Source organism: Zootoca vivipara, chromosome 2, assembly GCF_965207765.1.
Source record: "Zootoca vivipara chromosome 2, rZooViv2.hap1.1, whole genome shotgun sequence".
NCBI lineage: Eukaryota > Metazoa > Chordata > Lepidosauria > Squamata > Lacertidae > Zootoca > Zootoca vivipara.
The window spans coordinates 98,338,196-98,363,730 of record NC_142584.1 but is presented as its reverse complement, the minus strand read 5'-3'; the positions used below and the strand labels follow the sequence as shown (position 1 = coordinate 98,363,730).

Genomic DNA, 25,535 nt, shown 5'->3' with positions numbered 1-25,535 from the left:
ACCTTTTAATGAAGGTGAAAGAGGAGAGCGCAAAATATGGTCTGAAGCTCAACATCAAAAAAACCAAGATCATGGCCACTGGTCCCATCACCTCCTGGCAAATAGAAGGGGAAGAAATGGAGGAAGTGAGAGATTTTACTTTCTTGGGCTCCTTGATCACTGCAGATGGTGACAGCAGTCACGAAATTAAAAGACGCCTGCTTCTTGGGAGAAAAGCAATGACAAACCTAGACAGCATCTTAAAAAGCAGAGACATCACCTTGCCTACAAAGGTCCGTATAGTTAAAGCTATGGTTTTCCCAGTAGTGATGTATGGAAGTGAGAGCTGGACCATAAAGAAGGCTGATCACCGAAGAATTGATGCTTTTGAATTATGGTGCTGGAGGAGACTCTTGAGAGTCCCATGGACTGCAAGAAGATCAAACCTATCCATTCTGAAGGAAATCAGCCCTGAGTGCTCATTGGAAGGACAGATCGTGAAGCTGAGGCTCCAATACTTTGGCCACCTCATGAGAAGAGAAGATTCCCTGGAAAAGACCCTGATGTTGGGAAAGATGGAGGGCACTAGGAGAAGGGGACGACAGAGGACGAGATGGTTGGACAGTGTTCTCGAAGCTACGAACATGAGTTCTGACCAAACTGCGGGAGGCAGTGCAAGACAGGAGTGCCTGGCGTGCTATGGTCCATGGGGTCACGAAGAGTCGGACACGACTAAACAACAACAACACAAGAGCTCTCCTGGATCAGATCAAAGGTTCATCTAGTCTGGCATCCTGTATCCCAGGAGGTGCAACCAAATGACTGCAAGAATCCCATAAGAAGACCATGAAGCCATAGCTGTATCTCGCTGTGGCTCAGAGCAGCTATACAGTGACATGCTGCTTCTGAAGCAAGGTTTCAGCAGCATCCCAGAAGAATAGTTCTGCAGGCAACATACAACCAGAGAAGGACTTTCTTCAAGAATGCTCTTTTCACCATCCGTTGTCCCTCCCCACTCCCAACCTCCAACCCCGGAAGTGGCGGGATTCTGGCTTCCTTTGCAGTCCCTATGTGCTTTCCAAAGCCCCATGAAATAAGATTTATTTGAAATCCTACCCCAGGAATTTTTCTAAGCGGGTCTGCCTGCAACTTGTTTACACCAGAGCATCGCTTCATTTCAGAGCAACCTTGGAATTTGCAGGGGGCGGGGGGAGAGAGAATGGAACCATTATATAAATGAAAGCAGCTAAAAGAAAACAGGGCCACGAGAAGAATAAAAAGCAAGAGAGAGAGAGAGAGAGAGAGAGAGAACCAAGCAGGCAGTCGAGTCAATATTGTTCTTCAGTCCGGCTTTCATGTTCGTGACAGCACTCAAATGCTTTCAAGGCATGGCTTGTCTCATCTCTGCACATTATGTTTATGGGAAATGACTGGTCGCCACAATGCCTTTTAAGGCCGTATGAAACTGCTTTGTACCAAGCAAGCCTCCTTTCCCCCAACATGGTGCCCTTCTCCAAATGTTTTGGACTACCGCTCCCACCACAACTGCCATGCTGGCTGGGGAGAGTTTGCACAGGGGAACAATCCCCCCCCCCATTTTGCATGAGATTTTTCAACTGTTCTTATATGTTTTTTTCAATTCTGATTTCATATCTGAATAATATTCATTTTTCACAATGCAAGAATTAAATATTTTATTAAACACATAGCCAAAGAAGTACAATATGATTATAAATGTAAACGGCCTCGGTCCAGTATACCTGAAGGAGCGTCTCCACCTCCATCATTTTGCCTGGACACTGAGGTCCAGCGCCGAGGGCCTTCTGGCGGTTCCCTCGTTGCGAGAAGCCAAGTTGCAGGGAACTAGGCAGAGGGCCTTCTCGGTGGTGGCGCCTGCCCTGTGGAACGCCCTCCCAACAGATGTCAAAGAGGAAAACAACTACCAGACTTTTAGAAGACATCTGAAGGCAGCCCTGTTCAGGGAGGCTTTTAATGCTTAATAGATTATTGTGTTTTATTTTTCTGTTGGAAGCCGCCCAGAGTGGCTGGGGAAACCTAGCCAGATGGGCGGGGTATAAATAATATATTATTATTATTATTATTATTATTATTATTATTATTATTATTATTATTATTATTATTATATACTGTATCCCAAGGGAATACATTTTACAGCATACCTCCAACTGTACATAGATACACATGTCATTTTCAATGCTATACATGTCATGTTCAATGCTATATAAGTCACTTACATTTATAATCATATTGTACTACTCTGGCTATGTGTTTAATAAAGTATTTAATTCTTGAATTGTGAAAAACGAATATTCAGGTGAAAAGTGAAAAACATGAATTGCAAAAAAACTAGAGCTTACAGAACATAACTGACTTCAGATATGAAATCAGCACATTGAAGTTAGGTTAGAACAACTGCAGGTGTCAATGCAACAAAAAATTTGTTCCCCAGTGAATCCAAAAGTGTCTGGAGGCTGCTAGGTTGGGAAAGACTACTAAGCTTAACTTGGGAGTAATGCCCCTTGAACTCAACTGGGCTTTCTTCTGAGTAGACATGTATAGGATTGCACTGTAAGTTCAGTGCACAGGTCCACCAAGCTCAGAAATCTGCTCACCTTCTCTGGTGGGTGCCATTGCGGGCCGATGTTCTCCCCTCCTGTTGAGATCTGACGGGGAAGCCCCAGGGACGGTTTCCTAGGCAGCAAACAAAGCTTCCAGGCTGAGCTTGCTTGCTTTGGAAATGGATCCTGCCCGCTTGTTTAATTAGCGAATTGCAAGCGGGCGTGGGGGCAGGTCACCAGGGGGCGGGCTCAGCCTGAACCCTGGGCATATAGCGAAGACCTGTGGCTTGCTGAGCAACCACTTTTCGCTGGATTTGGAGCTGGGGAATCACCCTCTCCCTGATCCAAACCAAGCATATTTCAGGGAATTCTGGGAGCCACAGGAGGGCTTCCTAAGATGGGCAGTATTGGCAGGCAGGCTCATGTAGGAGAAGGCAGTCCTCAAGAAACCCAGTCCCAACCTATTTTTAGGGTATTTAACGGTTGTCGCTGGCACTTTGAATTATGTTAAAAAGCAAACTGGATGCCAATGCAGTTGTTTCAGTAAAGGAGTCACGTGCTTCCTATATGCAACCCCTCCTTACTATCTGGCAGGAATTAATAAGTAGATACAGTCATACCTTGGAAGTTGAATGGAATCTGTTCTGGAAGTCCGTTTGACTTCCAAAACGTTTGGAAACCAAAGTGTAGCTTCTACAGCCAAGCTCCTACAGCCAATCAGAAGCTGCAGAAGCCCCGCCGGACGTCCAGCTACCAAAAATAGTTTGCAAGCTGCAACAGTCACTTCCGGGTTTGCGGCGTTGGGGAGGCAAAACGTCCAGGAACTAAGCTGTTCCAAAACCAGGTACAGTGGTACCTCTGGTTAAGAACTAATTTGTTCCGGAGGTCCGTTCTTAACCTGAAACTGTTCTTAACCTGAAGCACCACTTTAGCTAATGGGGCCTCCTGCTGCCGCCGCGTCGCCGGAGCACGATTTCTGTTCTCATCCTGAAGCAAAGTTCTTAACCTGAGTTAGCGGTTAGCGGAATTTGTAACCTGAAGCATTCGTAACCTGAACCGTTTGTAACCTGAGGTACCACTGTACGGCTGTATGTAGAAAATCACCAGGCTTCCTTACGTGGTTGAGGTGTACAAGTAATAAATTATTATTATAATGGGGATGGTGGATGGGGAGAAGCAGGTTGTAGGCACAGAGCTACAGAAGTACACAGCCGAGAGGAAAGGAATGCAGGAGGAAAGGTGGACTAACATAAAGGATCAACAATGTCATTTGCTTTACTTATTACAGAAAGCTGGCCAGCTGTGCCCGACTTGCTGAAAGAGCTATACAAACACACAGACACAGCAAGGAACAAACAACAAATACAACGGACTTTAAAGCATGCCTCTGTTGCGTTTAGTTTCTCTGTCCCTTACTCCTGCTCTGTTATAACTATATGGGGAGGTAGGTGGTTCTAACCTCCAGTTACTTGCTCAACCGAGTACTGCCACTTCCACCCTCGCCCCAGTTCCCAAGTGGATGCCCCAAATTTCCCACTGCTCAATGCATGTGGGGTTCAAATCACAGGCAACAGGTTTCTGCTCATGAGTATTTGGAGTTCCTGGGAATTTCCAAGGCCTTGAACTATTGGTGAAGGGCTTTAAAACGGAGATTTGCAATGGACCGAGAACTCTTCTTGCTTTGGCACTTCCAAACTCTGCAGTGGCGCCGACACAGAAACACCAGCAGTCCTTTCTCTGTCCCTCGCATGGACTGAAAATTGAGACAGGGATGGGCGTACAAATCATTGGACACTGACATATGTGGTGCAACGGAAGCAAAGGAGTCTGCTGCCGCTTGGCTGAATGCTTTTTTGGCACATTTGTGGGGGTGGGTGAAAACCCTCTCTCAGTTGTAAACGAACCATTAGAAATTATGCTTTCTAAAGGGATTAGTTGTGTCACTGAGTTCTACGGAAGGGATCCACCCTACTTACCTCTGCAACTCATGCCTCATATGGGATCTGGGCATGGGGAGGGGAGATGGGCATGGTCTGGAGAAAACAGCCTCCTGAGGACAAACAGGGGCCTACGCTGGGCCGAATTTGGCCAGGAGGTTCCTCAACCCTGCCCTAGTCTTCCCTACTCAATTGGATCAAATGACTGCTAAAGCAGGATGGCTCCTTTTAAATGAAGAGCCCCCTCTCAGTGAAGGCAGAGCCAACTGCTTCTGTTTCAAAGCTCAGTCTGAGGAGGCCTTGTGCTGAAGCAACATCTCAGTTCTATCCTTACAAAGTGTTAGTGCTGACCTGTAAAGTCCTAAACGGCTTCGGCCCAGTATACCTGAAGGAGTGCCTCCACCCCCATCGTTCTGCCCAGACACTGAGGTCCAGCTCCGAGGGCCTTCTGGCGGTTCCCTCCCTGTGAGAAGTGAGGTTACAGGGAACCAGGCAGAGGGCCTTCTCGGCAGTGGCGTCCGCCTTGTGGAATGCCCTCCCATCAGATGTCAAGGAAATAAACAACTATTTGACTTTTAGAAGACATCTGAAGGCAGCCCTGTTTAGGGAAGTTTTTAGTGTTTTATCATGTTTTTACTATTCTGTTGGGAGCCACCCAGAGTGGCTGGGGAAACCCAGCCAGATGGGCGGGGTATAAATATAAATATAATAATAATAATAATAATAATAATAATAATAATAATAATAATAAATTATTTTTACCCCGCCCATCTGGCTGGGTTTCCCTGGCCACTCTGGGCGGCTTCCAACAGAAGTATTAAAATACAATAATTTATTAAACATTAAAAGCTTCCCTAAACAAAGCTGCCTTCAGATGTACTCTAAAAATCTGGTAGTTGTTTTTCTCTTTGACATCTGGTGGGAGGGCGTTCCACAGGGCGGGTGCCACTACTGAGAAGGCCCTCTGCCTGGTTCCCTGTAACTTGGCTCCTCACAGTGAGGGAACCGCCAGAAGGCCCTCGGTGCTGGACCTCAGTGTCCGGGCTGAGTGATGGGGGTGGAGACGCTCCTTTAGGTATACAGGACTGAGGTCGTTTAGGGCTTAAAGGGTCAGCACCAACACTTTGAACTGTGCTCGGAAATGTACTGGGAGCCAATGTAGGTCTTCCAAGACCGGTGTTATGTGGTCTCGGCGGCTGCTCCCAGTCACCAGTCTAGCTGCCGCATTCTGAATTAATTGTAGTTTCCGGGCCACCTTCAAAGGTAGCCCCACACATTTATTTTTATTAATAATATACCGGTAATAATTACCATTATTACCGGTATATTATTATATACAGCACAAGCCCTGCATGGAACTGACCAGGGCAGCCTCACTAGTGCTGAGGTCTGCACATACGATGGAACAGTGTGCCACGTTGCAGGTGGAAGTTACCAACCCCCTGTCATGTTAGTATATGGCATAGCTACCAAGTTATCCCTTTTTTTAAGGGAAATTCCATTATGCTGAATAGGCTTCCTCGCGAGAAAAGGGAAAACTTGGCAGCTATGGTATATGGGTAACCAAAGTTATCCTAAAATCTCAGGGCATACGCCCAGTTAACTTACATAAAAATATATGAACACTGTATGAAATACATGCAACTCATTGATTTTTCACATGAACAATTAGGCGCTTGAGCCCTTCCCTCAAGGAACTGAGAACACAGAGGATTAGACTTTGATGAGACTCCAGGGGAAGGGAGTTCCCACAGTTGTGCAGCAGCCACTGAGAAAAAACCCCTTTGCACGTTCATTGCGGTAACGATGAAGCACACAGGAGGCATTTCACAGTTAGTTTTAACTGGTTTTCGTCTTTTGCATTCTTTGCAACCTTCCCTGCGCACTGCTTAGTGGTACATGCTGAAATAGATAAATAAATACAATAGGGAGAAATAGCAAGAAGGGTGTTCTTTGCTTGACTGGAGATTACTGTGGGTTTCCAGGGCAAGTAATGGCATGCTTGGCAGGTCATTAGGACTGGCCATTGTTCAGCTGCATGTGCGCCAACGTCTGATGCCAGCAGTTTCATATTGTCCTCATTTGCTTATGGCATTTTGCCCGGAGCAGGGAGTCCTGATGGGCACTGTGGCTGACAGCAAGGGAAGGGACGCAGCAAATGTTGCTGGGATCGGGAACTTTCTGGGCTGGTAGATGCACAGATCTTTTGTCTTCCCCCTGCCCCTTCTCCCCAACAATCAAAGGCCTGCACCTTTTTAATGCCAGCATGAGGCTACTGCTGTCTCAGCAAAGACCACATCAGTCAGGGAAGTTGCACATTCCTTTCTGGGCTTGTAAAAAAAGAAGAATCAACTACCGTCTATGCTGCTTTTAATAGCCCTTGTTTGTGGGGGGGTTGGGTTGCTGGAGAAAAAGGAGCTAATTTTGACTCTGTGTGTTTCTCCTCTGCCCTCTGGGGGCAACTTGCTACCTGGGCTTCTCTGGGGAAAACCAAAACAGAACCACCATTTCTGTTCCACTCAAGAACGAGAAAACTACAGAAGAATCTGAGCTTCTACAGCATTCCATGTATTCACATGACCTAGGAACATGGGGAGTTGGCTTATACCAAGTCAGACCAATGGTCCATCTTGCTTGGTGGTGTCTGCACTTATTGGCAGAGGCTCTCTGGATATGGATATATATATATATATATATATATATATATATATATATATATATATATATGGGGGTGTTCCCCAGCATTACCAGGAGATAGTGAGACTGACCTGCATTACCAGGAGATAGTGGGAATGCACAGTGGATTTATCTAGGGATTGACGTGGAAGGTCAAATTGAAGCTTTCAACACACAAGAGCAATTTTAGACGAAATGTTCGCCCAACTAAGCTGGCAGTGTAAAATTACCTTGCTGCAACTTACTTACTTTTGTCAAAGTGTGATGTGAGAACCAGGCCACTGAAGAACAGAAGGACTCCAAGAGGAGAAGGCAGAGAAGGGAGCTAGGTAGGTTCCAGCACCAACTCTGGGACAATTCTGATGTCTTGTTTTGATTAACTGCACTTGCATTTTTAATAATGCTTCAACATGCAAATCTTGCATGATCTTTGTGATTAGTTGTTACCTAATACAGTGGTACCTCGGAAATCGAATAGAATCCATTCCGGAGGTCTGTTCGACTTCCAAAACTTTCAGAAACCAAGGCGCAGCTTCCGATTGGCTGCAGGAAGCTTCTGCAGCCAATCGGAAGCCGTGTAAGCTGCGTCGGATGTTCAGGTTCCAATGAACGTTTGCAAACCGGAACACTCACTTCTGGATTTGCGGCATTTGGGAGCCAAAACGTTTGACTCGGGATCCAAGGTACGACTGTACTTGAGTTATGATAAAATATTTCAAAATATTTTTGCCAGTGCTGATGAACACCTTTTCAACAATTCCCCCCCCACTCTTGTTTATCTATTAATGCACATTGCCCTCATTTGCTCTCAGTTGCCTTCAATTGCTCTTTGTGCTGTCAGCACACAGTTGAGTCTGATTGGCTATGCAGCGTTGCAAAACCATCCTGTTCATCAGGCAACTGACAACCAGCTGGGATCACCCATGTGAGTGTTCCAGAAAGGAAGAATATCATCCAAAGAGAAAACTGTGCTGAAGTAACAACTAGGGGGACATGGCACTGTATAAAATGACTTCTATGAAGACTTACAACACCTTCTAGAAATGACACCAAAGAAGGATGTTCTTCTCATCACAGGGGATTGGAATGCTAAAGTAGGGAATCAAGAGATAAAAGGAACAACTGGCAAGTTTGGCCTTGGAGTTCAAAATGAAGCAGGGCAAAGGCTAATAGAGTTCTGTCAAGAGAACAAGCTGGTCATCACAAACACTCTCTTCCAACAACACAAGAGACAACTCTACACATGGATATCACCAAATGGGCAGCATCGAAATCAGATTGATTATATTCTCTGCAGCCAAAGATGGAGAAGCTCTATACAGTCAGCAAAACAAGACCTGGAGCTGACTGTAACTCAGATCATCAGCTTCTTATAGCAAAATTCCAGCTTAAACTGAAGAAAGTAGGAAAAACCACTGGGCCAGTAAGATACAATCTAAATCATAGAATCATAGAATCATAGAATCATAGAGTTGGAAGAGACCACAAGGGCCATCCAGTCCAACCCCCTGCCAAGCAGGAAACACCATCAAAGCATTCCTGACAGATGGCTGTCAAGCCTCTGCTTAAAGACCTCCAAAGAAGGAGACTCCACCACACTCCTTGGCAGCAAATTCCACTGCCGAACAGCTCTTACTGTCAGGATCAAATCCCTCAAATCAAATCCCTTATGAATACACAGTGGAAGTGAGGAACAGGTTTAAGGATTTAGAGATGGTTCCAATCTCTAAATCTCTTAAACCAACAGGTTTAAGGATTTAGAGATGGTTCACGAAGAGTCGGACACGACTAAACGACTAAACAACAACAACAACAAAAATGTTTAAAATGTGAGTATTCACGCGGGGGCGCTGTGGGTTAAACCACAGAGCCTAGGGCTTGCCGATCAGAAGGTCGGCGGTTCGAATCTCCGCGACGGGGTGAGCTCCCATTGCTCGGTCCCAGCTCCTGCCAACCTAGCAGTTAGAAAGCACGTCAAAGTGGAAGTAGATAAATAGGTACCACTACAAGCGGGAAGGTAAACGGTGTTTCCGTGTGCTGCTCTGGTTCGCCAGAAGTGGCTTTGTCATGCTGGCCACATGACCTGGAAGCTGTGCGCTGGCTCCCTCGGCCAATAACGCGAGATGAGTGCCGCAACCCCAGAGTCGGTCACGACTGGACCTAATGGTCAGGGGTCACTTTACCTTTAGCTATTTATCAAAGTGTTTTTTGGGAGTGAACATCTACCCCAAAATGGAAATGAGAGAATACTGGTGCAGACTTACTTAATAGGTTCAATTCCTAGTGTAAGTGGATGGGGCTGATCGCCGAAGAATTGATGCTTTTGAATTATGGTGCTGGAGGAGACTCTTGAGAGTCCCATGGACTGCTAGAAGATCAAACCTCTCCATTCTGAAGGAAATCAGCCCTGAGTGCTCACTGGAAGGACAGATCATGACGCTGAGGCTCCAATACTTTGGCCACCTCATGAGAAGAGAAGACTCCCTGGAAAAGACCCTGATGTTGGGAAAGATTGAGGGCACTAGGAGAAGGGGACGACAGAGGACGAGATGGTTGGACAGTGTTCTCGAAGCCACCAACATGAGTTTGACCAAACTGCGGGAGGCAGTGGAAGACAGGAGTGCCTGGCGTGCTCTGGTCCATGGGGTCACAAAGAGTCAGACACGACTAAACGACTAAACAACAACAACAATAATAATAATACTGGGGCATAAGAGAAAAGAGGACTAAACGACTAAACAACAACAAAAGCGGATGGGGCATGTAGGGCAATGTTTCTGAAGGAAGCTTCTGCAAGTCTCCCTTCCAAAGGAAATTGACTTTGATGAACTAGGAAGGAAAGGATCTCCCTCCTTCAAAAATCCTTAAGTTCTCAGCAGTTCAAGCTTTGATCCTTTCAAGAAGAGTTCAGAAGCATTTCAGAATGCTGGATTTTGCTGGGATTCGACCTCATGCATGTCACCACGCACCATCTCCTCTGGTTTGCCTTGTGGCTTTCTCACTCGTAAGCCTGCCAGCAATGGAAAACAAGGCATTCCTTACTTTCCAAAGAACTCAAGTGCACAAGTCTTTTAATATTTCAACACCTCATCTGCAAAGCCCAGCAGGGAGAGTAGAAAGACAGGCACTGCATGAAACAGAAACATTGCAAGCCTACTCTTTTTGGACACTGTGTTTGCAACAGGCAGCCAAGAGAGTGGAATTTCTCTACAGCTGCCCACCTCTGATCTTACTGGAAGAACAGCATTTGGTTTTCCCCACTGAGAAGAGGCTGGCTCCATTCTGCAATGGAAAATAAATGTATCTTTCCTTCCTCCCCAACACTCTCCACCCCCAAACCCCAGAGATGAAGGCATCGATCACTTCTTCTCTTAGTAAAATTAGTATCCCAGGCTGGGGTACCAGAAAGGGATAAGAAAGAGTGGCAGGAGCAGATTCCTCAAATGACTCCTCAAGTACGTTCTCCTCCAAGTCTAAATTGTTCCCCATTCCCAAAGCACCCTTGAAATTGAGAGTGGTCTTACCATTAGGTAAAGTGAGGCAGCTACTCAGAGCTGTTAGGAGGCCCCTGGTCCTCGCACAGAATTACAACTCCCAGCGAGATTTAACAATCCTTCTTTGCAGGAAACTCTAGGAATTGCAGCTCTGTGAGGGGAAATTGGGTCTCCATTCTCCAGCATTCTTTGGCAGTGGCAGAGGAAGGAGGGTGTGAGCCACCCCAGGTGTCATCATTGAGGGGGGGGTGACAAAATGACAAAAATATGAGTTTTAAAAAACAATTTTAAAAAATTTACCCCGACCCGGCTGAAGGACGTGCGCGCCACACCAGGCACTCGAGTGGCTAACTACGCTGCTGTTCTTTGGGAGGGAAAAAAAGTGCTTTAAATGTATAGTGTGAATGTGGTCCGAGTCACGCCAAAACTTCCTTTGGAAACTTCACCCACTCTCTCTACCTTGGGGAGTTTTCAGTTCACACGCTCACAAATTGCCAAACAAAAAATTGGCTAAAATTTCAGTTCTAATCAACACAGAAGAGATGCACAAGAGCAGCGCTGGACTGTGGCTTGGTTGCAGAGTTCACATCAAATATAGACTTTTATAGGCCAAGAATGGAAAATTCTGAGGCCCTCGGTGGCGTACCAAGCCCAGGCGGTACCTGGTGCGGCGCCTGTGCGGCACCCCGTACGGACTGTGCATGTGCGGCATCCCACGCATGCACACGCCGTATGGGGTGCCGCACATGCACAGTTCGTACGGGGTGCCGCTGGTGCGCGGGAGCCTTATGGGCCGCTGTTCGCCAGCGGCAGCCCATAAGACTGCTGTGCACCAGTGGCACCCTGTAGCCTTACAGGCTGCCGCTCGTGCACGGCGGCCGTATAGGCTGCCGCGTGAGCGGCACCCTGAGTGTCACCCCCCTCCAGGTTGGCACCCAAGGCGGCCCACTTCCATCGCACCCCCTTGCTATGCCCCTAGAGGTCCTCCAGTCATTGTTGGACTTCAGTTCCCATCAGACCCAGCCAATGATCAGAGATGATCTAAGCCAGGCCTTCCCAAACTTCGGCCCTCCAGATGTTTTGGACTACAATTCCCATCTTCCCCAACCACTGGTCCTGTTAGCTAGGGATCATGGGAGTTGTAGACCAAAACATCTGGAGGGCCGCAGTTTGGGGATGCCTGATCTAAGCTGTAGAACAACAAGTTACCCAATTCCTGCTGCAGAGGTTATTTTAGTATAAGGATTGCAACCTGGATTTTTTCTCATGTGCCTAAATAAAATGGATTCTGGCTACATACTTCTTGACATGTTTTCCTCTAAGACATCAAAAAAGATTGCCAAAGAATTTCCTACCCCTGAGGCGACAGTCAGGTGTTAACACATCAACAATGTGATTAAAAGTGCTCCAAGTATTTTTTTAAAAATAATTATTAACTACAGTTACATCACCATAATAAATTGTATAATTATGTTTCTAAATGTGATAATAACTATTCATTATTTTATATATTTTAAAAAATCTATAAGGTAAGGCGAACTTGATGGGCCAGTCATTCAAAGAATTATAAACTAAATAAACAAAGAGCTGCAACATAATGTGGAAATCTGGATTCTACATAAAATGCGATATAACCAACCTTGATTTGTGGAAGTTGCACACCGTATTTATTGAGCTTGTGTGCAAAGTTGCTTTTATCTGACTGGCAGTAAAGGGATGCTTAGAGAAATCTGTTCTGAAGTAAACAAGCCCTGAAGGCTGCTCCTGATTTACAAAAAATATTCGCTGCAGACATTTGCTTTGCAGGGGGCTTCTGCACTAAGTACTTGGAGCAGGAAAAGAGAATGAAATAAAAATAAAGGCCAAGCCACCCTGAATACTAAAAGTTCTCTTCTAGTTCCTGCAGAGCCCTGAGTCAAGAAAGAGCTTCATACAGACTTGTCTGAAGTCTAGAAGGAAAGCAAAATAACCTAAAATCCATCTTCAAAAGGCCCCTATTGAGGCAGAACATTTCATTTGGGTATTAAATGTACACCTGCTTTTCAATGCATATTCTCAAAGCGGTTCACAACAGCTCATATGCTCTGGGAGAAAAATCAGGCACTTTTTATGGGAATGGGAATGGGAATGGGAATGGGAATGGGAATGGGAAGAAGAAGAAGAAGAAGAAGAAGAAGAAGAAGAAGAAGAAGAAGAAGAAGAAGAAGAGAGTTTGGATACCTGAGTCTCAAAGTGGCTAACAATCTCCTTTCCCCTCCTCCCCCACAACAGACACCCTGTGAGGTAGGTGGGGCTGAGAGACTTCAGAGAAGTGTGACTAGCCCAAGGCCACCCAGCAGCTGCATGTGGAGGAGCGGAGACGCGAACCCGGTTCCCCAGATTACGAGTCTACCACTCTTAACCACTACACCACACTGGCTCTCCTAAAAGAGGTCATGGGATTAGTGAGCTGCTAGTTGACTTCTGCTAGAATGGGGATTTGCTGCAGTAAGGAACAGATCTACTATAGCAGATAAGATTGTGGCTGGGTGATGCCCCTGAACTCTGTCTTATGGTGCTTCAAGTTGCAGGGAACGAGGCAGAGGGCCTTCTCAATAGTGGCGCCCGCCCTGTGGAACGCCCTCCCATCAGATGTCAAAGAGAAAAACAGCTACCAGATTTTTAGAAGACATCTGAAGGCAGCCCTGTTTAGGGAGGCTTTTAATGCTTAATAGATTCTTTTATTTCATTTTTCTGTTGGAAGCCGCCGAGAGTGGCTGGGGAAACCCAGCCAGATTGGCGGGTTATAAATAATAATAATAATAATAATAATAATAATAATAATAATAATAATTCATCTTTAAGCTGGACTTGGACCAGAAAGCCCTTCAAACCAAGGACATTCCTCTAATAGTCCGTCCAGTGCAAAATAGGATGGATGCGCATTAATGCAGTCAGGTCCAGGACAACCAGAGCATATAAATTGTAGCAAAGTCCTTCTTCCTCAGGAAAGGACACCATGGGATGCTTGAGAAAGTTGCATGCATTTTGAACCACAGTACATCCCCCCACTTTTGTAATAAGAATAAATTATATGTATTAAATACATACATGCATCTGCACCGTATGTTGCCAAAACTTCCCTAAATATCCTTGAATCTCATAGACCACATTTAAACTGCTTCCAAAATCCAGACGTTCACAATCCACGAATATAGCCACTGCTTCAGCCATGGTTTAAACACACGTGGTTCCTAATAACACACGGAGGAGCATCTCAGATAGCCCTTGAGAGCTCTGACTCAATATGTGTGTTGGTTCAGACTGAAGAAAGCCACAGGTCTTCTCAAGTGCCAGAAGCCACATTCAGCCTTCTGTAAACAAACAGATGGAACACCTGCCTATAAACGCTTGTCCAACTTCCTGAACCGACACACAGTTAGCTTACACAGTACTTCCAATCTGTAACAGCAACTCTCACAATCGAGGAACAAACTCCTGGAAAAGCAGGCAAAGGAGGAAAGGGATCAGTCAACTTCTGGCCTTAAATTGCTTATGTACCACAGAAATGGGCTTTGCTTTCCGGGCCTTGGACCACAACCAACATCAGGCATATAATTTGGCAGCTACTGGGAATCCTCACCTTCCCTCCCCCAGCATTGATTTCTGATGGTTGCAATGGACCTGGAAGCTACCATTAACAACAACAACAACAACAACAACAACACATTCAGGAATCACCTTGTACTTTCGTCTCAAGACGATTTACAAGCATACCACAAAACAGTTGAACATACTTTCTAAAACCGTACAAGAAACAAGGGAAGATAGGTTTAAAAACAATACACGATGAACGCCTAAAGCAAAGACCTTTTCATCCAGTTGGAAAAGCTTGTTGCAACAAGATGTCTTCAAATGTTTCCAGAAGTACAGAAGGTGCACACCTGTTGTATCTCGACAGGGTTGCTGTTCCATGTTTAGTTTCCCAAAACACATGGGAAATCGTGTTGGCCCAGGGCACTGCTGGAGAAACAAAATGGCGGACGCCAGGAGGCTTCCACTTACAAGAACTTTGCCGCTCGTTGCTATAATAAAAAGATCAGAAAAAGCCTGCTGCTCTACAAGGTGAATCTTAGGGAGCGAGGACAGCACATCAAGACACAAGGTCAATAGCATTGTCCTGCAGTGGTCCATGAAGGTGAATGGGGCAGTGCCCCACCAACCTCAGTTTGTCTTCAGCCAGCCTCCACCTGCCTATCAAGGGGTGGCCCAGCCTATTGGGTTTCTCTTCCATTGCCTCAGTGTTGCCCTTGCAGAACCCGGCAGGGAGGAGGGTAGGCTGTGGCCTGTGATGGGGTCTGACTCAACTTACTGTTGGTCTTCCTGCATTCTTTCTTAGCTCAGTCAGTAGAGCATGAGACTTAATCGCAGGGTTGTAGGTTCGAGCCCCATGTTGGGCAAGATTCCTGCATTGCAGGGGGCTGCACTAGAATACCCTTGCGGTGCCTTCCAACTTTACAATTCTATGATTTTGCCCCACCAGCCGCCACTAAACAGAATAGAAGCCAAGTGCCCTTGCAGAAGAGACAGAAATTATTCCCGTTGGCTCTTGTGTTCCCATGACATACTGTAAATGGATTTTCTATAGTTGTCCTGTCCTCTTAATAGCTTTGAGAAATATATCAACATTTGGATTCTGGCAAACGAAGCCAAAGGGTTTCGGTGGGAAAGGCATTAGGGAGAGGAACACGGGAAGTAAGGAAGCAAGAGGAAAGGTAACAGGACACACTTGGCGATTTTGGGATAAGGATTTCCAAAGCAAAGGTTCTTAGCTGCGTAAGGTTACTGTTTGGTCATCTGATAACACAGGGGGCACTCAGCAAAAGGGGAAGCACAACTCTCGGGAGGATGGAATCTAATTCTGGCACAAAGTCTACTTTGTGACCGGTGTGCCAGTTCTGCTAATCTGCAGCTGTTTAACAGCACATCCCTGCTTTGCAGAGACTGCCCCACATTTCACTCAAACACAGTGAATGTTAAATGGAACTGGAACAGACAGCACGGTCCACAACAAGGGCTACTTCAGAAAGCACACCACGAGCTTTAATTGCTTCTGCAGACTTCAACTGCACATGATGCAACCTGGATATTGCTTTCTGTGAACAAACCGGCCACTGGATATGTTGCTTGCTTCTTTTCTCTCCTAAGAATAAAACCTGAAATTGTTACTTCTCACATGTAAAAAGCTGAAAGCAGCCTAGTAAAGACCTCCTTCAGTCATTCTTCCTCTGGTGTCTTACTGAGCCTCCCAAGTCTTGGTTGTCTTACTGTTGCTTTGCCTTCATGAAAAAAAGCACACAGTTCCTTCTAATCTTAGCCCCTATGTGATGTTAAATTCAATTACTTCATTTACTTCAGAAGTTTGTCAGCGTTCAGTGACTGGCAGCTTTATCCCCCAAGCGGCTAGAATAGTTGTGAACGTTCTGTGACACCACGGCAGCTCAGCCAATGACTAGGGAGATTGCAAGAAGGCAGACATTGTAAGTCTATTACGACACTCTGCAATGTAGGCCTTTCTTCACACCAGAGGATGTGCAGGATATAATGCATGTGACGGATATAATGCATTTTCGTTTTCCAGGATGACGTTGCATGAAACGTCATAAGTGATGCTGTTAGGATCTCAGAAAATGCTTGGCTTTGCTTTCTACAGAGCTGATCAGATGCAATAGTCTGGGCAGAGACACACACTGGGCAATAAAAGCAGAGATCTGTTCCTGTGCAATTCAGGCACTGGAGACATCTCCACCCTGCAGATCTCTCCACTCTTCTTGGGTCCCATATGCCTTGTTCTCTGCATGCGGGGGGAATAAGATGTAATAATGCATACAGCTACCAGTGATTGTTATGAATGAAAAGGGTGCCACTGCATGGGAATGGCTGCCAGATATATTTGTGATCAGGCATATGTTGTATTTTTCCATTACAGTGGTGCCTCGCTAGACGAATTTAATTCGTTCCACGGGTCAATTCGTATAACGAAAAATTCATCTAGTGAATCCCATAGGAATGCATTGGGAAATTTTTTTTTTGCCCATAGGAACGCATTAATTGAATTTCAATGCATTCCTATGGGAAACCGCGATTCCTTAGACAAATTTTTCGTAAAACGAATTCGTCTAGCGAGGCAACCACCGCTAGAAAAATCTCTTCGTTAAGCGAAAAAAAGTCTTACAGGGCATTCGTCTAGCGAGGCACCACTGTACAAGGATTGCTCGCATTGTGAATTGTGCATGATCTGATAGAAGCATTGAAGGCACAAATTACATTTGTTTGTATGCATAGGCCTATATCTAAGTTGCACCATTAACCTCAGTGGTGATTTACAAAGAATGAGAGGGATGTCACTGCCATAAAGGACTTGCAAGCTTTCTACGTATCTGCCATTCAACTTCTGTTTCAAGTGTTTTTTTCTTTTAATGCAAATACTTTCTTTCTTTTTTTTTAATGGAGGCACAATTCAAATGCCTCTGATCATATTCCATACTTAGGGTTTGGGGATATTTAAAGAAGTCATAACACATTATATACATGGAGAACTGTAGCTACTTTCAAAGGGTTTTTTTATATATATCTCACAACTGCCTTTGGTTATGGCAACTTCTCAGTCTCCCAGGACTTGAAATCCATCCCTCTTTTGTACAGCTGGCATTGATTCCTGCTCTTCTTGAAGGAGAGGATAAAGAGCGTCAAAGGAATTGTTTTGAAAGAAACCAAAAGTCACGCTACATGAAGGAATTCTGCTTGAGAGACAAATCAAAGGGAGATGAACTGTGGAATTTGCCACAGTGGGACTGTCATAGCTAGCCCACAAGTGTTGCAACGCTCTGAAAGGAGACTAAACACTGGGCCTTTATGTTATGGGACAACTGGCAAGAAGAAGAGGAAGAGGAGGAGGAGGAAGAAGTTACCCTATACAAATAACAGCTCCTGTGATAAAACTGACTGTAGATTGTACCTGCAGGAGTGAGAATTGCTTTATGACCGAATACTCAATGAAAAATGAAGTCTACTCTGTCTAAGAAAAGTCACTTAAGTAATGCAGGTGGGTTGCAAATGGAAAAGAAATCCTGTTGACACTTTAACAATGCTTTTAAGAGTACCACGTGTTCCCAACTCTGCAATCACTCTCCAAAGGAAAATAAAAAATTCCTTCAGTAGCACCTTAAAGACCAACTAAGTTTTTACTTTGGTATGAGCTTTCGTGTGCATGCACACTTCGTCAGATAAGTGTGCATGCACACGAAAGCTCATACCAAAATAAAAACTTAGTTGGTCTTTAAGGTGCTACTGAAGGAATTTTTTTATTTTACTTCGACTCAGACCAACACGGCTACCTACCTGTCTCCAAAGGAAGTGAGCTCCTGACCAAATTTACAAGGTGGCAAGGGGTTTTTATTTTAAACACTGTTTTTTTTTTACCCACTGTGGTTTTCCTAGCATCTCCCACTTTGATGCATTCTGAGTAGTTTCCTTGGAGCAGTCCCTTAAAATCCATTTGGCTTGAATTCCGAGTTCCAGTTCCTCATTAACAGCATTTCAGTAGGAGCAGCTGGCTTCCTCTCCTGTTACCTCTGAGTATCTTCTCTGCTGCTGGATCAGAAGCAGCACCACAGCTGAGACCACATCCAACCTGGGGTGGCCACAGCAAGAGGCCAATTTTTAAATGCCAAGCCCTTTATCTAAGTATCCTGTGCATTGAAAACAGCAGATTCAACTTGATGGTTGAAGTCCTGCACGGACTCAGGAATGTTCAGAACAAGATTTAAACATAGAAAGTGACTGAAGGGAAGAGAGAAGATTTAAACGTGGAAAAGGATGAAAAGCCGGAGTGGTGGAAAGAGGGAAAGGAGAGTTTAGGGCGATTATTTAAACCTAAATTGAAGGTCACTGGAGGAGAGGGGGATCTTCAATGGAGATGAAGAGGCAAGAGTTTCCTCTTCCACAACTCAGCATCAAGATGGCTGGAAGGGAAAAGAAACGTCTTGTCTAGATCTCTCCTGAAGATCAGTAGAAGCTTTTACCCCTTCATGTCTTCAGTGTGAAGGATTTGTTTTTCTCCAAGTACGTTTCTCCCTCTTCATCTCACTGTGGAGAGGGGAGGGAGCAGAACATGGCAGAAGCTCAAGAGCCAGCGTTTCCTCCTCTCCATCCTTGAAGATCAAGATAGAGTGCTGTGTGTGAGAGAAAACAGCATGTGCCTGCAAGTGTGCGACAACACGTTAGTGAACTAGCCTGTGAGAGAGAGGAGGGCCGCATGAGACCGTGGCATGCTGCAAAATCTGCATGAGGTAGACCCAAGGCAAACAGTAATAATAATAATAATAATAATAATAATAATAATAATAATAAGCTTGCAAAAAATATATGTGATGATTGCTGCACAGACATTCCATCTGAATAAGAGCATAAAGCTTGGGATTGGCCTCAGCAGCTTCCTGCATCAGTCTAGGATAGCCCACACCACATTTGAGAAGAAGCCCCCTTTGCTGAGCCATGTTATCAAGACCACAGAGATCATAGAATCATAGAGTTGGAAGAGACCACAAGGGCTATCCAGTCCAACCCGCTGCCAAGCAGGAAACACCATCAAAACATTCTTGACATATGCCTGTCAAGCCTCTGCTTAAAGACCTCCAAAGAAGGAGACTCCACCACACTCCTTGGTAGCAAATTCCACTGCCGAACAGCTCTTACTGTCAGGAAGTTCTTCCTAATGTTTAGGTGGAATCTTCTTTCTTGAAGTTTGAATCCATTGCTCTGTGTCTGCTTCTCTGGAGCAGCAGAAAACAACCTTTCTCCCTCCTCTATATGACATCCTTTTATATATTTGAACATGGCTATCATATCACCCCTTAACCTTCTCTTCTCCAGGCTAAACATACCCAGCTCCCTTAGCCGTTCCTCATAAGGCATCGTTTCCAGGCCTTTGACCATTTTGGTTGCCCTCTTCTGGACTCCTCCCTCCCCCTTGAGGATTCACTGAGAGGCAGAGGATGGATTCCCCTCCTTGCTCCACTGCCGCACCTGACATGTGCTGCCATACACAAAGCAATGCCATTTTGCTTCTCATTCCAGCTTCTCATTCCAGGCAGGCTGCAGCTGCCCCATGATCTATCTATCTATCTATCTATCTATCTATCTATCTATCTATCTATCTATCTATCTATCTATCTATCATCTATCTATCATCTATCTACCTACGTATATCTTTCTGCTCCCAGCTCAATTTCACTAGGAGATGATGCCCTCTCAACGGGTGTACCAGAATATCAGGAGAAATGCCTGCTTCTCACCCCGTAAGCAACACAGCCAGGAACGAACAAGCACGGAGGAGGAAGGAGAACCGTGCTGGTGGTTAATCTGCAGGTCTTCCATCCTGAGACCCTAAGCCTCAAGAGGGGAAACTGCGTCCCTCCCCATGTCGCTGGGCTGCAAATCTCATCATCCCTGAACCATTGTCCATGTTGACTGGGGCTGATGTGAGTTGTGAGTCCACCAACATCCAGGGTGGGGTGGTCACATATTCCCCATCCCTGCATGTTCCCCATCCCTGCCCTAATGGCATCATAACAAACAGCTATTGTTTCCTGAAGGCAAAACGTGCATGCTGCTCCCTAGCAGCTGGGGGTACAAAACAGGTCTGCAACAACAAGGGCAGGATAATCTTCCCAAAAGGGACCTTCAATGCGATTATTCTGCAAAAAGTTATTTGTTCAGCCTGGCACCTATTCCCGCAGAATGTTCAATCCAGCCCTTGCTAAGGTCCAAACCAAGTACACTTAAATCTTCACAGCCTTCCATATTTGCAGCAATACATACTCAACACAATGACATCACCCCGACCTAGGGCAGGATTGCCCATTGAAGCAATAAGACCAACAGAAAAATACTGTGCAAACATCATTGACCTGAATTTCCCACCATAACGTCACAGCAAAAGCACCACGCTCTAAAACAGCACCCCTACCTGTGGCATTGGAGAGAGCGAGGGACTCCATCGAACCCCGTGGCGTTTGTTCTGTGGGCGCCAGTTCCTCGGTGAACTTCAGTGCGTTGATTGGATGCCTGGTCCGGCACTGCTGTGCAGACCGACTGCTGTCTTCCTCCTGGTTATACTTGGAGACCTTGTAACTCCCCCTGGTGTCGCCGAAGCTCTGGTTGGACATGTCACTGTAACTCTCCTGCGAGCGTAGCCTTCCTGAGTAATAATCTTCCCGGCATTCTTGGATGAAGCTGCCGCCGTGTCCCTTCATGGCCAGGGAGGAGCTCCTCTTTGGGTTGCTGAAATGTTTGCCCCACAGCTCCTGCTGGCTGCTTGGGCTCTGCCCTGGGTTGTAGGAAGTCCTGATGTTACACTGGCTGAGGAGCTGTAGAGGGCTCTGCGACTGACTTTGCTCCATTTTATTCCCGTAGTGGTAGGCTTCGTCTCTGCTCCTCCATATGTGGTCCCTGTTGAGGCTGGGCGTTTGGCTGGACAAGCTCAGCAAGTCCATCTGCAAGGAGAGGGGGTCCACGTCCGTAGACAGCCTGCTGGAGGTCACCTGCAGCTGGCTGCTGCCCTGGCTGGGGGCGCCCTCTTCTCCTTTGTTCCTGTTCTTGCCGATCTTGGCGCTACGCCGTGACTCTTTGGCTCTGGCGCTCTGGAAGGCGGAGTCTGACGAATCCGAGCCGTTGGGGTCATCGCCCATGCTGCACGCCCTCGAACAGAAAATCTGCCCTTGCTTCGGCAGGAACGGTCGTCCGAGCAGAGACTTCTTGCACTGTGCGCAGCAAAAGCAGGTCTCCGTGGCATGCCAGTGCTGGCCGTCATACGTCATCTGACCCTGATCAATGCCTTTGAAAAAAAGGAGATAAATATGGTGAGCATCTACTAATCTAGAGAACAATTAGGGCCAACTGGATGTGACGTTAAGGCTCCTTAACTCTGGTGGGGAATTGGAGTAGTCAAAGTTCAGCACGATACCAACCTGAAACCTGAGACTGTGATATAGGATCACAAATAGTATGCCATGATCTTCACACTGTTTGCTGAAATCTGCTTAAGATAGGCAATGAAATATTAAACTCATCTCTAGGTATAGCTGCTCAGGTCTCTGTTGTGCTCCAGATCTAAAGAAAAATTAATAGTAATCCCACCCCCGGAGTTGCCCAGTTTGCCTTCCTTTGTCACCAACCTTCCATCATGAAACAGCGGGGCGGAGTGTGCGGAGGACAAAGTGTGCCTTGCTCATACGCTTAACTCTCCCTGGGGATTACCAGAAGAATTAAATGCATTGTGGTCTTAACAACGAGAAACACTGTTCCCAGCAAAGGGTCCCAAAGCTTACCCGTCACAGGTCAGACCAGCTGCCAATGGAATTAGCACAGATCACCACCGCCATATTTAGCACAGACAAATTAGCACAGTGGCGAGTTTTTACTCTGTGTTCAGAAATAATGGATCAGAAAGATGTAGACAATGGAGAGCAAGCAGTGCTCTATACCAAGGCTAAGCACACAACCATCCTATGTAGTCCCTTCCATCTCTACAGTTCTATGATTCTACAGAATGGAAGGGCAGCCTAGATAGACAGGTAAGATTTCTCTGAGCTTCTTACAGAAAATGCACACATAGTCGAGGTACCACTGAACAGCAGATTTTCCCATAAATCTAGATGCACAGTTGGTAGGCGCCAAACATCAGGGGGGTTGTTTGAATACTTTGTAAAGCAGGCACCCCCAAACTCGGCCCTCCAGCTGTTTTGGGACTACAATTTCCATCATCCCTGACCACTGGTCCTGTTAGCTAGGGATGATGGGAGTTGTAGTCCCAAAACAGCCGGAGGGCTGAGCTTGGGGTTGCCTGTTGTAAAGGGATACCATATTTTAGCAAAACCATCCCTATCAGTTGCATCATTCAGGGCATGTTCTCTTTTGGCTAGTTTCTCAGATAAAGCAATTGCCCACACTCCCTGTTTCCATTGTATGATATGTAGATGGCCTTTCCAATTTTTTTATATGAGCAATCGTGCCACTACAAGAGAAAAAGTGGTAAGTTCCTTGTGCAATAATTTGATTATCTTTAAAAATTAAGTTGAGTGTCTTTAAAATCCCCAAACAGCTGCTGCAGGTTGCCTGCAGCATGCCAGCTTTTCATATCAACTATTTGATAACTTGGATCCCTATACATACCTTTATTTTGCAGCAAAGTTCATCAAAGGATACACTGGGGGAGGTGACAAGCTGTTACCTTAGTAACACCTACCTACCTACAGCAAAGTAGCTTTTGGAACTGAGAACGTCTTTCGAGAACATAACGTTACTGATCAGATTCATGCATTCCTGTAGTCACGGAGTCAGAACATCTGACTAAAAGAAGCCCCTTCTGCAATTAAGTCAAATGTAGAATTTTTCTTAAAAGTATGACGCAATGTAGCGTAGCGCGCTCCAACATCTCAAAACAAGGGGATGCGGCGCTCACTGAGCTCTCTTTGTAGGAGAGCAAGTGCAGTGTAATGGTTAGAGAAACAGAATTTCGATGTGAAAAGTATCCCATTTGCTCCTAAAACTGCCTTGGTAGTCTTTGCAAAGAGCTGGCACTGAAAACCTGTTGCCTGAAAACGAAGTTCTTCTTCATAAGCCCTTCTACAAACAAAAGTGAGGCAGGTAGCAACTGGGGAGAGGGTAATTTCAGTGGAGATGCCCCATTTAGGGAACATCCTCCCTGGAGAAGTCTGCCTGCCACCTTCTTTATTACGTTTTTGGCACCCAATCAAGACCTTTAAAAAAAAAAACTTTTAATTTTAAGAGTATCTTCCTTTTAGTTGTCCACTATTTTATCACCTCCGTTAACCCCCCCCCCCAGATTTTATATATGTATGTAGTTTTAATTCTATGATTATTGATTTTTCTATGTTTTTTGGTGTTCTTGTTTATATCTGCAAGCTGCCTTGAGTCTCATCAATGGAAAAGGCATGAATGAATGAATAAATAAATAAATAAATAAATAAATACTGTCCTTTACAGAATATTGGTTCAGTACTTTCCTTGAGTTCTCAGATGCGCAAATCAAGGATAATTTTAATTTGGATTAAAATCCAAATAAGCATCTGAGATACATTCTTGTTAAAATCTGTGATAGTGCACTGAAAAACTGATTCAAGGAATTGTATGGAACAAACAGGAAATTAAGAATAGGTAATGTGCCAGTTCGGATACTGTCCTCTTGTTAAGACTTGTCCTCTCTTAAATTCCAGGATTTATAAGCTTCAAAAGAAGAACATTAGCTACAGATGGGTCTCCCCGTTTAAAATGAGTTTTGCTTTGGTGTTGTTGTTGTTTTTTTAAACTACAGTGTGTGCTCATATTCCTGAGAAAGGGTATTTAATTTTGGAACAGCTTAGGGACACTGATGGCAAGCCAACTGTTCATGTGTCGCCTTAATTATAGAATTATAAAGGATATTGTTCTCATTTCTGATACTTTGGATTTCATATAGCTGCTGCTGCTGCTGCTGTTGTTGTTGTTTTAAGTGTCCACCCTTCACCCTAAGGTCCCAAGGCAGGTTACAACCATTAAGACACAATGTTAAAAACAATTGAAATGTACTAGTGGGGGAATGATCTATTATTTGTTTTGAATCAGATGTCAAGGAGATGAGTAGCTATATAACCTTTAGAAGACATACAAAGGCAGCTGTGTATAGGAAAACCTTTCAATGCGTAACGTTTTATTGTGTTTTTATATATTTTGGAGGCCGCCGCGAGTGGCTGGGGCAAACCAGGAAGATGGGTGGGGTACAAATAAAATCATCATCATCATTAAAGGTTTTATGTTCTGATGGAATCATATTTGGTTACTCTTTTGTATGGGTTTTGATTGCTATGATTTGGTATGATGGATTTTTAAAAATACATATATATATTTTTAAAAAATAACCAGCTTTGGTTCACCTGTGACTTTCTACTCATGAGAAATCCACCCCCACGACTCTCCCCTATAGCAGCTACGGAAGGAAAAAAAGCACCACAACACTCCTGTACATGCCAGATCCCACTGGCTTTGTTACATCAGCGGCACACACCTGTTTGTGTGATACCACCTGCAGCGCTAACTGACAAGCAGATGCCATGCATTCCATGCAACTAAAAGGCAAGGCTCTCCAGCAACCAACAGAGTTTCCACCTCAAATAAAGCCGCTCACACATGAGTACTTCTTCAGCATGCCCCCCCCCCAAAAAAACCAGTCAGAAACAGACCGGGACAGTGCAGACCTGTGCCTGGGAAGAGCGAGGCAACAGGTTAAGTGTGGATAAACCCTCAGCTAGTATTGGAATACCTTCTCATTTGGCTTTCATGACCTGGATTTGAGACTGCGGAGAGCTGGATTTTAGCACTTTCAGACGCCTTTGCTTCTTTAATTGAGCTTGACGGGAGATATTACATCGTAATATTTTAGAACATGGCTCTATGAGTTTTTTTTCATAAAAGCCTTCTGAGTGAGATTTCCCAACATATTCAAACATATAAAATTACTCCAGGCATCAGAGCCGTTTTTCTGAATAGCTGTGCAATCTCTTTAAAAGCGCTTTTGAGAGCAGAGTTGCTTGCTTGCTACCATGCCTCACGGGCACAATGTCTCCTCCCTTAGCATAGAAAAATAAAGTTAAAAAATAATAATAACAAAAAACCCCACACAGATTGTCAGAGGGCCTGGTATGGCTACTCTAGAGTAACGACTCCAGCATGGTCTTTTAAGGCTTTTATTAAGTGCTGACTATTTACAGTGTTCAGAGCAGTAAAAATGCATCCTTAAGGTGAGGTGTCAGAACTCCCGAATGGCGATTGGC

The 25,535-nt window shown here is 45.1% G+C and overlaps 1 protein-coding gene across 2 annotated transcripts in view; it reads right to left on the bottom strand.

Annotated features, from left to right (window-relative positions):
* Window positions 1–25,535, bottom strand: part of PRICKLE2 (prickle planar cell polarity protein 2) — a 127,525-nt gene that overhangs the window by 15,596 nt on the left and 86,394 nt on the right. For both annotated transcript variants that reach the window (XM_035106742.3, XM_088663315.1), the window contains one exon: window positions 20,675–21,541. In XM_035106742.3, the coding sequence (XP_034962633.2) occupies window positions 20,675–21,541 (867 nt within the window). The remainder of the gene's footprint in view (window positions 1–20,674; window positions 21,542–25,535) is intronic.